The 13,083-nt window shown below is 39.4% G+C and overlaps 1 protein-coding gene across 4 annotated transcripts in view; it reads right to left on the reverse strand.

Moving 5' to 3' along the window:
• Positions 1–6,731: 6,731 nt before the first annotated feature.
• Positions 6,732–13,083, reverse strand: part of RABGEF1 (RAB guanine nucleotide exchange factor 1) — an 87,332-nt gene continuing 80,980 nt past the window's right edge. For all 4 annotated transcript variants that reach the window (XM_082671675.1, XM_082671674.1, XM_082671676.1 and 1 more), the window contains 2 exons: positions 11,741–11,997; positions 6,732–9,199 (listed from right to left, as the gene is read on the reverse strand). In XM_082671675.1, the coding sequence (XP_082527801.1) occupies positions 8,801–9,199; positions 11,741–11,997 (656 nt within the window). In that variant the 3' untranslated portion in view covers positions 6,732–8,800. The remainder of the gene's footprint in view (positions 9,200–11,740; positions 11,998–13,083) is intronic.

Genomic DNA, 13,083 nt, shown 5'->3' on the forward strand with positions numbered 1-13,083 from the left:
CATTATCTTCCTGAAGCCCAAGGTCTAAAGCACCAATGCCTACCATCCTCTCCCTTCTCAGTTCTCTGGGGAGAGTTGGTATAAAACGGTGCTTTGAAGTGGGAACTCTGCGGGTGTAAAACGGGGTGGCTGCTATGAAAAACAGTATGGTGGTTCCAAAGAATTAAAAAGAGACCCACCATGTAATCCAGCACTTCTGGGTATACATATTAAAAAAATAGAATCAGGATACTGAAGAGATATCTGCACTGCCGTGTTCACTGCAGTACTATTCACAATCGCTGAGATGTGGAAACAACCTAAATGTCCACCGACAAATGAATGAATAAAGAAAATGTGTATACAAACGATGGAATGCTACTCAGCCTTAAAAAAATAAGGAAATTCTGTGCAAGCTATTATATATAAAACAGATAAACTACAAGGTCCTACTATATAGCCCGAGGAACTATATTCAATATCCTGTGATAAACCATAATGGAAAAGAATATGAAAAAGAATGTATATATATATATATATGTATGTATTACTGAATCGCTTTGCTGTATAGTAGAAATTAACACAACACTGTAAATCAACTATACTTCAATAAAATAAATTAAAAATTAAAAAATATTTTTTTTAAAAAAGGGAAGTTCTGCAATATGGGACATGGATGGACCTTAAGGACATTATGCTAAATGAAATAAGCCAGACACAAAAAGACATGTACTGCCTGATTCTACCTCCAGGTGGTACCTAAAAGAGCCAAATTCATAAAATCGAAGATGGGAAACGGAGGTTACCAGGGGCTGGGGAAATGGGAGATAGGGAGTTATTCATCAATAGGCGTAAAGTTTCAGTTAAGCAAGATGAAGAATAAGCTCCAGAGATCTGCTGTGCAACACTACCTAGAGTCAACAATCACGTACAAAATTTAACAAAAAATTGTTCGGAGGATAAATCTCACGTTGAAAGGATAGATCTCACGTTAAGTGTTGTTACCACAATAAAAAGTAAAAAAAAAAAAAAAAAAAACTAAACTAAAAAGAGTGGGGCTTTGGAGCTAGAGGCCTGGATTTGAATCCTGGCTTCCCACTTCAGCTCTGTGATCTCGGGCAAGACACATCTCTGTGCATCAGCTTCCTTTTCGTGTCTCAGGGTAATAGTAATACTTCCCCGCAGGGTACCTGAGAAGATTAAATGTATTGTTCTAGGTGAAGCACTTAGCACAGTGCCTAGCACCGTATTAAGCACTAATTAAGGCTACCTATTATTATTCCCGCTAGACTAGGTTTATTAGACACATTCAAGAAGTAATACATTTTACAGGCTTGCTTAAGGGTACCTTGTAGGTAACAGCTGAATACATGTGAGGTGCTATAATTACTCCACTGGGCAGTTAAATCCACATTTAAAAGTGCTTTGTCACTTTCGGCGTATCTTACACTCATTTAAGTCTTGAGCTATTTGACTTTTCATATTTTTACAGCTTCCTATTTCTACTGGGTTGTAAATAGGCTGAAGGCGAAGTCCAGGCCATGTGCCTTTTTACAGTCCCACCAGCACTGTTCTATATATGTAGCCTGGACTCCACCTATATTTAGGGCAGAGAATTAATACGGTTTAAAGGAAGACCCTTCCACAGACTACCTCGTCCAGCCCCCTGCTGACTGGTTCACTTAAACACACAGAAAGGGCTCATTTCAGAATGAGTCACTCTTATTTACAAAGTACTAAGTGAAAGTTTCCACTTGAAATAGTGACCGTGTGCATCACCCCCTCACTTTCCAAATCAGGAGAAAATGACCAGACTCCTCCTGCATCCCGCCTGTCCACCACCCAGAGCAGATGCCACCAGAATTTCAGGTTATTTCTGACGACAGACTCTTCTTAGTGCTTAGAGGAGATTCCTCTATATTTAAGAATGCTTACCAGTCTTCTGGCTGCCACTCCAAATCCAAGAAACTAGATTTCTTTCAGCTTCATTGACTTTTTATTAAGGGAACAAGCAGTTTTCTTCTGGCAGGGAAACCATGCAGCAGGTGCGTACTTCTGTAGAGGAAATTTAAACCAGATACCTATCCCTGCACACAACTCATTATTCTTTTAAAGAGGGGCAGGCCTCAGAATCTTCCAAGAGGGTGATTCCACCCCTAGAGGTGGCATTCTGTATTGGCAACCACCAAGAGGTTGCCTGGGAAACCCTGTTCAGAGACAGCTGTGTCACTTTTAAAACAAACTTCTCCCTTTAAGAGCTAATGTGTATTATTACAATTCTGTGTCATGCAGTGGTTTGGAGCTTTTGTTTTTATACTATGAGAATAATTTTTTCCTGTTTTCTGATGACTAAACAACCATGGTATTGTATAAAGTTAGGAAAACTTAGAAAACTTTAAAAAGGAAAATTAAAACCATCTGTAATCCCCTAACCCAATGGTAACTACTGATGAGATTTCACTGTATTTCTTTTTTTTCTCTAGCATTGCTTGGGATTTTAAAACAAATTTGGAACTATGCTTAATATTATGCAAGGATAGCTATCTTCATACTTATTCTTTAATTAAAACATTCCCCTCTACACACTTTAAACACTGAATATTTTAACTTCTGTACTTAATATTTTTATATAAATTTTTGTTTTTTAATTATTTTCTTAGCATAGCTTTATAGAAATAGGATTATTGTGCCAGAAAAGTAAAAAGATTTTTAAGGCTCTTGACACGCAGCCCTGATCTGCTCTCGGCAAATGTTATAATTTGTGCTTTCATCAATGCGGTACATTTCTCTGGACATTCATAGTCATAAAATGCTATATTTGCCATAAGATGTTCACCTTTGCCGATTTGACAAGAAAAACATTCATTCTGTTATTGAATTATTGTCTATTTCTTTGATTATTAATGAGGTTGAATATTTTTCATCTGTTGTCCATTTTTAAGTCTAAATGGTGAATTGTTCATGTCCTTTATTGTATTTTTAAATGTTTGAATTTTCTTACATTTTCTTGTTTGAAAAAGTACTTAATTTTTTTTTCATATTTGTATTGGTAATTTGTCTTTCTTTTTCTCCCCCAGCTTCATGGTGATATAATTGACATATCACATTGTGTAAGTTTAAGGTGTACAACATGATGATTTGATACAATATGAATATTGTGAAATGATTTGATACAATATGAATATTGTGAAATATGTGGTATTTTATGTCTGGCTTCTTTCCCTCACCATAATGTTTCCAAAGTTTATCAATGCTGTAGAATGTATTAGTATTTCATTCTTTTTTTATGGCCAAATAGTATTCCATGGAATGGATATACCATTTTTGTTTATCCATTCATCACCTGATGGGCATTTAGCATTTTTCTACATGATTTTAGATTTTAAAAATTAAACTTTTTATTTTGAGATCATCACTGATTCACATGTAGGAGTAAGAAATAATAGATCCCTCCAATGGTAACGTCTTGCATAACTATGGTACAATACCACAACCAGGAAATTTACACTGCAACAATACACTGGTTTTTTACAGATTTCACCAGTTTTGCCTAATATTGTGGTTTAGCTCTAGGCAATTTTATCACATGTGTACATTTGTGTAATCACCCCTGCAGACAAGACACAGATAGATTCCACACCAAAGAATCCATTGTGCTGCTCTAACATTCAGCTCCCTTCTCACCCTATTCTGAATCCCTGTAAACCACTAATCTGTTCCCCATCTCTATAACTGTCATTTTAAATTATATATTTTAAAAATTATATGTATAAATTGACTCATACAATATGTAACCCTCTGAGATTGTTTTTTCTCCACTCAGTATATATCCTTTAAGATCCATCCAAGGAGTTTTATCGGTAGTTCATTCTTTTTATTACTGAATAGTGTTCCATTGTATGAATGTACCACACTTTGTTTAATCATTCATCTGTTGAAGGATATTTGGATTGTTTCCAGTTTGGAGTTAACATGAATAAAGGCGCGATGAGCATTTGTGTATATGCTTTTGTGTGAATGTAAGTTTTCACTTCTCTGGGATAAAAGTCCAACAATGCAGCTGGTGGGTTGTATGATAATTACATGTTTGGTTTATAAGCAGTTAATTATTTTCCAGAGTAGTTTTACCATATTAGATTTCCATCAGGACTGTATGAGTGATTCACTTTCTCCACATCACTGTCAGCATCTCCTTCTAGGCACCATGGTTTCTGATGAGAAATCCAATGTCATGCAAGTCATTGCTCCGTTATAGGTAATGTGTCCTTGCTAACTACTTTTAAGATTTGTTTGCCTTTAATTTGGAGAAGTTTGTGATGTGTCTTTGCATGGATTTCTTTGGGTTATCTTGTTTGCGGTTCACTCAGCTTCTTGAATCTATAGGTTTATGCCTTTGGCCAAATTTGGTAAACTTTCAGACACTTTATTTTAATATTTTTTTAGCCATAGACTTTTTCTTCTCTCCTTCTGGGACTCCGATGACAAGAATGCTAGATCTCTCATTATTGTCCCAGAGGCCCCCGAGGCTATCACTTTTTAATTTCAGTCTATTTTGTGTTTAGCAGATTGGGTAATTTCTATTGATCTATCTTCAGTTCACAAATTCATTTCACTGTCATCTCCCTTCTGATATGTAGCCCATCCATGAGGTTTTGGGTTTTTTTAAAATTTCAGTTGTTGTAGTTTTCAGTTCTAACATTTCCATTTGTTCTTTTTTTTAAAGATTTTATTTATTTATTTATTTATTTGTGCCGGGTCTTAGTTGAGGCAGGCAGGCCCCTTAGTTGTGGCTCCAGGGCTCTTAGTTGTGGCTTGCTGGCTCTTTAGTTGTGGCACGTGGGCTCCTTAGTTGTGGCATGTGAACTCCTAGTTGCGGCATGCATGTGGGATCTAGTTCCCCGACCAGGGATTTAACTCGGGCCCCCTGTATTGGAAGCACGGAGCCTTATCCACTGCGCCACCAGGGAAGTCCCCTTATTTCTTCCTTGTATCTTTGTTTTGCTGGGACTTTCTCATTTGTTTCTTTCCTTCCCCAGTCCTGGATTCAGGCTTTTCTCCAACGAGCATGCTGAATCAGGGGTGGCCGAGAGGTTTGTCCTCACCCCCAACCCCCTCCCAAATGGCCAGCTGGCTAACAGCCAGATGCACCTTCATGCCCTCGCCCAAGACACCACAGGCATGTACACCCAGCCCCAACCATTCCTGAGTGCCCAGGCCTTGGCTAGAGTGTCCACAGGGTGGGAGCAGGGAGACCAAGAACCTAGCCTGGGGTTTGAGGAGGGGGAGACAGGACTGTGCATGAGCTGGACTCCAAGCGCCCATTAGGCTCCACTGTCCCATCAGGCTTCACTTGAAAGCACAAATTCAAAGATAAAATTAAGAATTCCAAAATGGCAAAGATAGAGCATTAAAGTCCAAGTGCAGGGAACTTCTGGGCACAATCCCCGTGTATGTTTATTCTTTTGTTTCTCACTCAATTTTGTAATTTTGTTTCATATAAATGCTAAAAGCTCTTGTTACTTATAGGTGATTTATATTTGTTTCTATTGTGAATAAAATTTTCCCATTATAATTTGCTAACTGGCTAGTAATGAGAATATAGAAAAGTCATTTTTTAGTTACTTTTGATGGCTATTTTAGTATTTCTTATCTCACCACTTTAGTAAAATTTAGTAAAGTTTCAGTATCAGTTCTTAGGTTTTCTACATATAAGTCATGTGAAGTAAGTCAGAAAGAGAAAGACAAATACCGTATGCTAACACATATATATGGAATTTAAGAAAAACAAATGTCATGAAGAACCTAGGGGTAAGACAGGAATAAAGACACAGACCTACTAGAGAATGGACTTGAGGATACAGGGAGGGGGAAGGGTAAGCTGGGACGAAGTGAGAGAGTGGCATGGACATATACACACTACCAAACGTAAGGTAGATAGCTAGTGGGAAGCAGCCGCATAGCACAGGGAGATCAGCTCGGTGCTTTGTGACCACCTAGAGGGGTGGGATAGGGAGGGTGGGAGGGAGGGAGACGCAAGAGGGAAGAGATATGGGAACATATGTATATGTATAACTGATTCACTTTGTTATAAAGCAGAAACTAACACACCATTGTAAAGCAATTATACTCCAATAAAGATGTAAAAAAAAAAAAAGTCATGTACAAGTAACAGCGATCACTTGAGCACTTAGCATTGCTAGGTACTGTTCTAAGTCATTTAATCCTCACAACCCTTTGAAGCAGGTACCATTATTACCCCCATTTCACAGATGAGGAATGTGAAACATGAGAGGCTTGCCCACGGCCAAAGAGATAATAAGTAAGTGGCAGAGTCTAAATTCAAAACCAAATCCAAGCCTTTTAGCTGGAGTCCATGTCCTCAAACACCATGCTATAATAACTGTATATTGATTAGATTAACCCCCTTGATTTCTGTCTGAAGACTGAGTGCCTTTTTCTGACTGCGTCAGAAAAAGGCTAATTGTAGTGACAGCAAATATCCTTCTCTTGTTCTTAATTTTAATTAATTTAATGCCTGTTTCATTTTTAAGTATGATAATGATGGCTGTGGCTTAAAAGGGAAACCTTTATAACATGAGAATACTAATAATGTCTATTTTCCTAAGATGAAGAACCAAGAATTAACCTATTTGCAAGAGGAATGGATCAGGAAACTTTATTGATAAGGACTTCTGTTCCAAAAGTTTATTCTAATCACATTTATAGTACATAAAATATCAATACTTTCTTGTTGAGAAAACAAACTCTGGCCATAGTACTGATGCTGACTTAAGAGAAATATAAGAGTCCAAATATGAAGAACTCAACCAATATGAGATATATACAAAAAAACAGTTCAACGATTTACTTTAAACATAGGTAAGAAGTCAAGAGAAGACAGCTTTTTGGGGAGGCTGATATGCATTTTATTTAACAAACATAATGTACAACGACTAAAAGAACGGTATATTCCCAGGAGAATTAAGAGTGTGTATACCTGGATTAGCACCTAGAAAGTACATAGAAAAGAAAAAAGAGGAAAGCTTTCTACGAAGACCATCTGGGCCCAGGTTTCTATGAGCAGATTCTCCCTGTATTTGATGGTAACTCATTACATTCCAAGTCAGCTTGGCTATCAGCTGACTCAGTTAACTGCTTCATGTCTTCAGTGCTTTAGGACAACAGATGTGTCAACGTGATGGATTTTATATGTTAAAGTAAAGGGTAAAAAGTTTTATACCCACCCCAGTTTTATTCCAAAACTACTGCACTACAGATCTGTGGCACACCATTAGGAAGATACTGGAAAAGCAAAGGAAGCTTTCTTAACTGCTTGTGTGATGCGATCTTGTTCAAAAATGGTGCCCTGGGAATTACAGTTTCACAGGTACACTGAGAATCTGTAGAAACCACTGAATGCAAGGAGGATCATAATGGCGTATTTAGGCTATGAAAGGTTCCATTAGGGTTAGAAAAGGTCCCACGCTGCCAGGGGCTGCGAAGCCTCACTGCGTAAGCGATCAGCTCACGCCACACTGTGCATTTAGTGCAATATTCTTTGGTTACATCGTATTACCCACCAGGAGGAAAACGCCTTTGCTTACAAAGCAGATCAGTAGTTCCTAACCGGGGGCAATTCTGTCCCCCAGGAGACATTTGGCAATGTCTGGAGATGATTTTTCACAACTGGGGGGGGGGTTGCTACTAGCATCTAGTGGGTGTAGAGGCCAGGGACCCCGCTAAACACTCTACAACGCATGGGGCGGCACTCAAACAAAAACGTCCTCAGGCTCCAAACAGTACTGAGGTTGAGAAATCCTGAAAGAGGCTTATATGATGTGTGTCTGGGTTGTCCATAAAGTCAGAATTACACCATGGAGGCAGAAAGGCCCCCCTGCACTTTAAAGCTCAGAGGGATTCCCCGTCAGCTCTCATCTGCAGAGACCTATTCAGTCCTGTCTTCTGACCCAGACCCAGGGCCACCTCCCTTACCAAGAGCTCAGTAAATATTTGCTGAATGAAAGGAGGAAAGAGGTGCCGAAAGCATGGTTCAGCCTTCAATTGACAAGTTACTTCAGTAACTTTCCATGACCTAAAAAGTATCCTCAACCTCAATAGTGTCACATTCTCTGACTGTACAGGACCTCGAAGTTAGGGCTAACACATTGTAACGATGGAGTTAACATTTTAGGGGAGTATGTCTAAATACTTCTAGATTCATTTTAGTGGGGCAAACCAAATAAAATGGTGTTAAAGGCAAACATTCAATATACTTCATTTTAAACTTAAAAAAAAAAATTAACACATGAAATGCCATGCACAGCAGACACCATTCCTTTTTTTTACATATTTACAATTTTACATATTTACTTAGCAATATATCTTCTATCTTTACAATTATAAAATTATTTTAAACTGTAGAACAGTGGTACCGTTGTATTTTCTTAAACATACATTTTTGTAGCATTCATTTGTTTTATCCTTTAAAAGGCAATTATTTAACCAAATCCAAAACACACTGAATGCCACAGAGAAAGCACGTAGGAAAATCATGGAGAAAAAACAGATTTGCAGACAAAACTTTCAAACAAGTCTTAAATGAATCTATTCAGTGACTCAAATAAATAGTACTTTTTTTACTAAGTCTCTCCAGACAGGAAAAACAAAACAAAATGAACAAAACAATCCCCACAAACTGTACCTTTAAAAATGCTCTGATATTTATAAGCAATTAAGTTATACTCTAGACCCCAATCAGTGGACTGTAGTAAGGGCTGGCTATAATTTAGGCTCAAATAAATACTATCCATGTAAATTTTCATCATCCTGCATAAACTTGAGGTTGCAATGGTGGAGGAAGTTTATCATTTTCAACATTTTCAGAGTCAATAGAAGCTAAAGACTGATTTGGGGGCCTAATTTCAAGCGGGTATTTCTCAACAATGTCTTGAACCTCTTTTGCGATTCCATCCGTCCAATCTATTAGGTCTTTCTCAAGCTTCTTGGCTTCATTCATAATCCTTTCCTGCCGTTCATTCAATTGAGACAGGAGATCCAAATTCTTATACATCTGCTTAACACCTAAGCAAGCATCAGGAGACCAATTCTCAGATTCCTGCTTCCTGGGAGAAGTCTGGCCAGACATGTATCGATCAAAATCTTCCTGACTTAAATTCAAAGATTGAGCGTCTAATTTCTCAATGAAAGCCACGGCACAACACTATAAATATAAAGAAGAGAATGTTATTTATTATAGTTCTATGAGGAAAGCTACAAATATTCAAATAGAATGTTAAAAATCCTTCTATTATGGAGAATTTAAAACAGAATCAAGTCGACAAAATAATCTCATGAGCCTCCATGGACTTTCACAGCCACTCATGTTGTTTCCTTTATACTCCCATCTGCAATAATACATTTCTTCCTTAAAAAAAATAAAATTAAATCTAATTGTCATCTCCATCGAGTCTGTTAGAAATTCCGTCCTCTCCTTGGGTTGTTCGCAGGTCCTAGGGTCTTGTACAGAGTGAAATATTTGAAGAGGCACCTTCAGTATTTGTTCTGCAATGGTTATCACAGAGTTTCCTGTGTGGTTCCTTGAGGTCAGAGGCTCTCTGCTTCCCTGCCATGCTGCAGGGCAGAGGAATCCCTGTTGTGGCCAGGAGCTCCACGGCCAAGGATCTGGGGGCCATGCCCCGTAAGGCCCTTTGCTTCTGAGGCCGTGCCAGCTCCACAAGGCCCACCCAGCGCACGGCCAGCCACTGAGCATGTCCTCAGGTACTGGTGTGGCACACAGATCTTTGGTCCTCAAAGAGAGATTTTAACATCAAACGGTTAAAAGAATAAGCTTAGAAATCAGACAGCCTGAGTGAATTGCCACCTCTGTCACTTTGACAGCCCAGAGTTGTGTGACCCTAGAAAAGTTACCTTAGCTCTCTGTGGTTTCTGCATCTGTAAAATGCGGGAAATACCACCCAGATGTATTGTGAGAATTAAACAATATAACACATGTAACATGCTTAGCTCACAGGTCTGTAGTAAGCAATGAATAAATGGTAGCAATTATTAGTACAACAAATGCAAATGTTGAGTGACATAGACATGGTAGTTATACTTTCTTATATTAATTAAATTTTTCTACAAGGAGCACATACCATTTTCACACTTTTTTAAAAAAAGCTATTTTCATAAGAAAAACATGCACTATAAACAGGAGAAAATAGGCAGCTCTCAGAATTTCTTCTGAGAAACTTATTCATGGGATCTTACCTTATTATTCATAAAAAAGCGAATCACCTCCTTAAAGAATATTTAGCAAATCTATTTCAACAGACTCATCTGATGATAACGTGCCCATCTGACCCTTCCCCATGGGCTCACACTATGTGTGTGGAATCGCTACAGCCCATCATCTGGAAAGAGGAGGCACCTAAGACGATTCTAACATTCCTGGCTTAGGGGAGTAGATGTGTGGTACTGCCACTAATGGAGATAGTGTATATTGGAAAAGAAAGAAACATTTGATGGGAAAGCAGTTTCAGTTTTGAACAAATTAAATCTGAGGCGCGATAAACAGCTGGGAGTGGAGCTCAGTGTGAGGTCAAAACAGGTGACCTGCGGGTCCTCACTGTACAGGTGACCGGCAGAATTACGACCAGAGGAGACAGTCTAGGGAGAGAGATGCACAGAGGACAGAACCCCAGGGAATAACTCATTCTAGGGGAAGTGGAGGACACGAGGCCTAAGAAGAACCCAGGAGGATGGAGTGGAATTATGGAAGCCAAGGCGCATGAGAAGTTCCAGAAGGAAGGAGTCATGAGGATGTTAAAGAAGTGAAGTGAAACTGACAGTTCCCATGAGATTTGGCAACTGGCAGGTTTTTTACTTTTGCCACAGCAGTTTCATTGGGGCAGTGGGAGTAGAAGCCAGACTCTGAGTCAGGCAATGAGAGGATGAAGAAAGAAGATGCAAACACCGTTAAGGCTGTAGGTCAGGGGGCTGGGAGGCTGCAGGGTGCAGGTGATTCAAGTACCCATCTTTTTTAGACAATTCACCAGAAATGCTTCCTTATGTAACCTGGCCTCCCCTGCCTACCTATCACCCTGTACAACTTCCAGCACAGGAAACAGAGAACACAGGGTGTCTCGAGGCTCAAACTCACTGGCTTGACAATAAATCTAGTCTAAAGCAAACAAGCAGTAGTCCAGCGGTCAGTAAAAGGAAGTATTCTGCCTTATAACTGAGATGTGCATACTTCACTACTGTTCTGCCTAGAGTTAATTAGCACTGTAGAAAAACAACAGCTGAAAATCATTTCACATCCTCTAACCTGATGCTTTCTTAAAATACCTCAGTATTCAGTTTTAAGATATAACTTGTAAAAATAAAACAAAAAATAAATATTAAGTCTTTTAATAAAGGAAACAGTCCAAGATCTGACTTACTCATGGTTGAAACAACCAACTAAGTGAAAGGCTCTTATACCCAGGAGCCCAGAGGCAAATGCCCAGCAGCAGCAGAGACCCCTCAATGTGGCCGTCATGTGTCCTGTAGGGGAACCACAATGGCTAAGTCCCAGGAGGTGGCATGTGTGCATGGCCTGGTCACATGTGCTCTGTGACACCAAGCAAGCATCCTCAGCTATGCTGACCCCTCAACTCAGAAGCACTAATGTGTCACAGGCCTGTGAGTGACCTGTCACATCCTTAAAATAAATACTTTCTTGCTTCTTCTCCATAACACCAAGAAATCAAATACTCACCAGGTTGGTGAAATAGTAGCCATCCTCTCCAGTCATCAATCGGCTTGGGTTGCAGAAGCGGGTGATATACTGGATATTGGACTGAAGGCGTGGGGGGTTGCCCTTCAGAACAATGTAGATGAGAGTGGGTAAGAAGTCATCAGCTGAAGCTGGCTCGTTCTTGGTGACCTTGATGGCATTGAAGATGTGCTTGCTGCACTTGGTGATGCAGGCCAACTTATCCCGGGGCACACGCTTAGAATCCATTTCAATGATATCTGTAAAGGAGAAAAGATGCTGCTTCCAGTGAGAAAGTCATTACATCAAAGAGGCATTGGGATAATCATATTTTATCTACTAAGTTACAGAGGTACCCTCGCTAACCCCTTCTCCACCAGTTAACTTAGTGTATGAAAAACTTAGACTGTAACAACAGTAGATACTAGCTCACACTTAGGGAACACATGACGATGAGCCAGGCCCTACTCACTGTGCTCTACAAGCATATTTCTCTCCATCCCCAGATTATGCACGTGCACTATTATCATTAAGGGAACTGAGGTTCAGAAACGTTCAGTGATTTGCCCCAGATCATACAATAAAAAGGGACATAGGGGGGATCTGAAGTCAAATCTATCTGACTCTAAAGCCCATTCTTTTAATCATGATGGTACAAGTGTTTATGAGCTCCACAGAGAAATAAGCAGAGTCTCTTTACTGTTTTTTTTCCTCTTAATACATTGTATAACTCAGTTTAGAAGGCCTCATTTGCATAATGCTTTTTAGAAATGTGGCTACTATATTGATACAAGGCATCTCTGTACTGGATATCAAAGTGCAAGCGGCTGAAATCCATCACATGGAGGTCCATGGTGGCCAGTCCTCGTGGCATGTAAATCTCCACTAGCAGCGAATATCTACAACACCTTTATGATACTTATAACCTGCTGGTTAGCAGAGAGGATGAGCATGGGTATACATTTAACCTCATAAACAATATTTTATTTCTCACAGAAATATTTCACTGCCCTTAACTACCACTAAGTCCATCTGGTGGGCTCTTATAAGTTCATTCTTTGTCACAAAGACTAGGGGGCAATGAGGAATAATCAAGTGCAAACTCAGCACTGTCAGAACAACACAAGAGGAGGGCAGGTGTGTGCCTTTGAAGATGGACACATCGGTTGCAGTCTAGAACATCATGAAAGAAAAGAGCTGAGGCAGCTTAATTTGACACCAATTTCTTGCCATTAGCAGGAATATAAGTTCCAGATTTACATGGGATGGTGGTACATGCCAAAAAGTTCTTTCTGCTCTTAGCTCTCATCCCTGAGGTCAGCTACCTGGGGAAACCCTCACAGGAC

The sequence above is a fragment of the Grampus griseus genome (assembly GCF_964374135.1).
Source record: "Grampus griseus genome assembly, chromosome: 14".
Taxonomy (NCBI): Eukaryota; Metazoa; Chordata; class Mammalia; order Artiodactyla; family Delphinidae; genus Grampus; species Grampus griseus.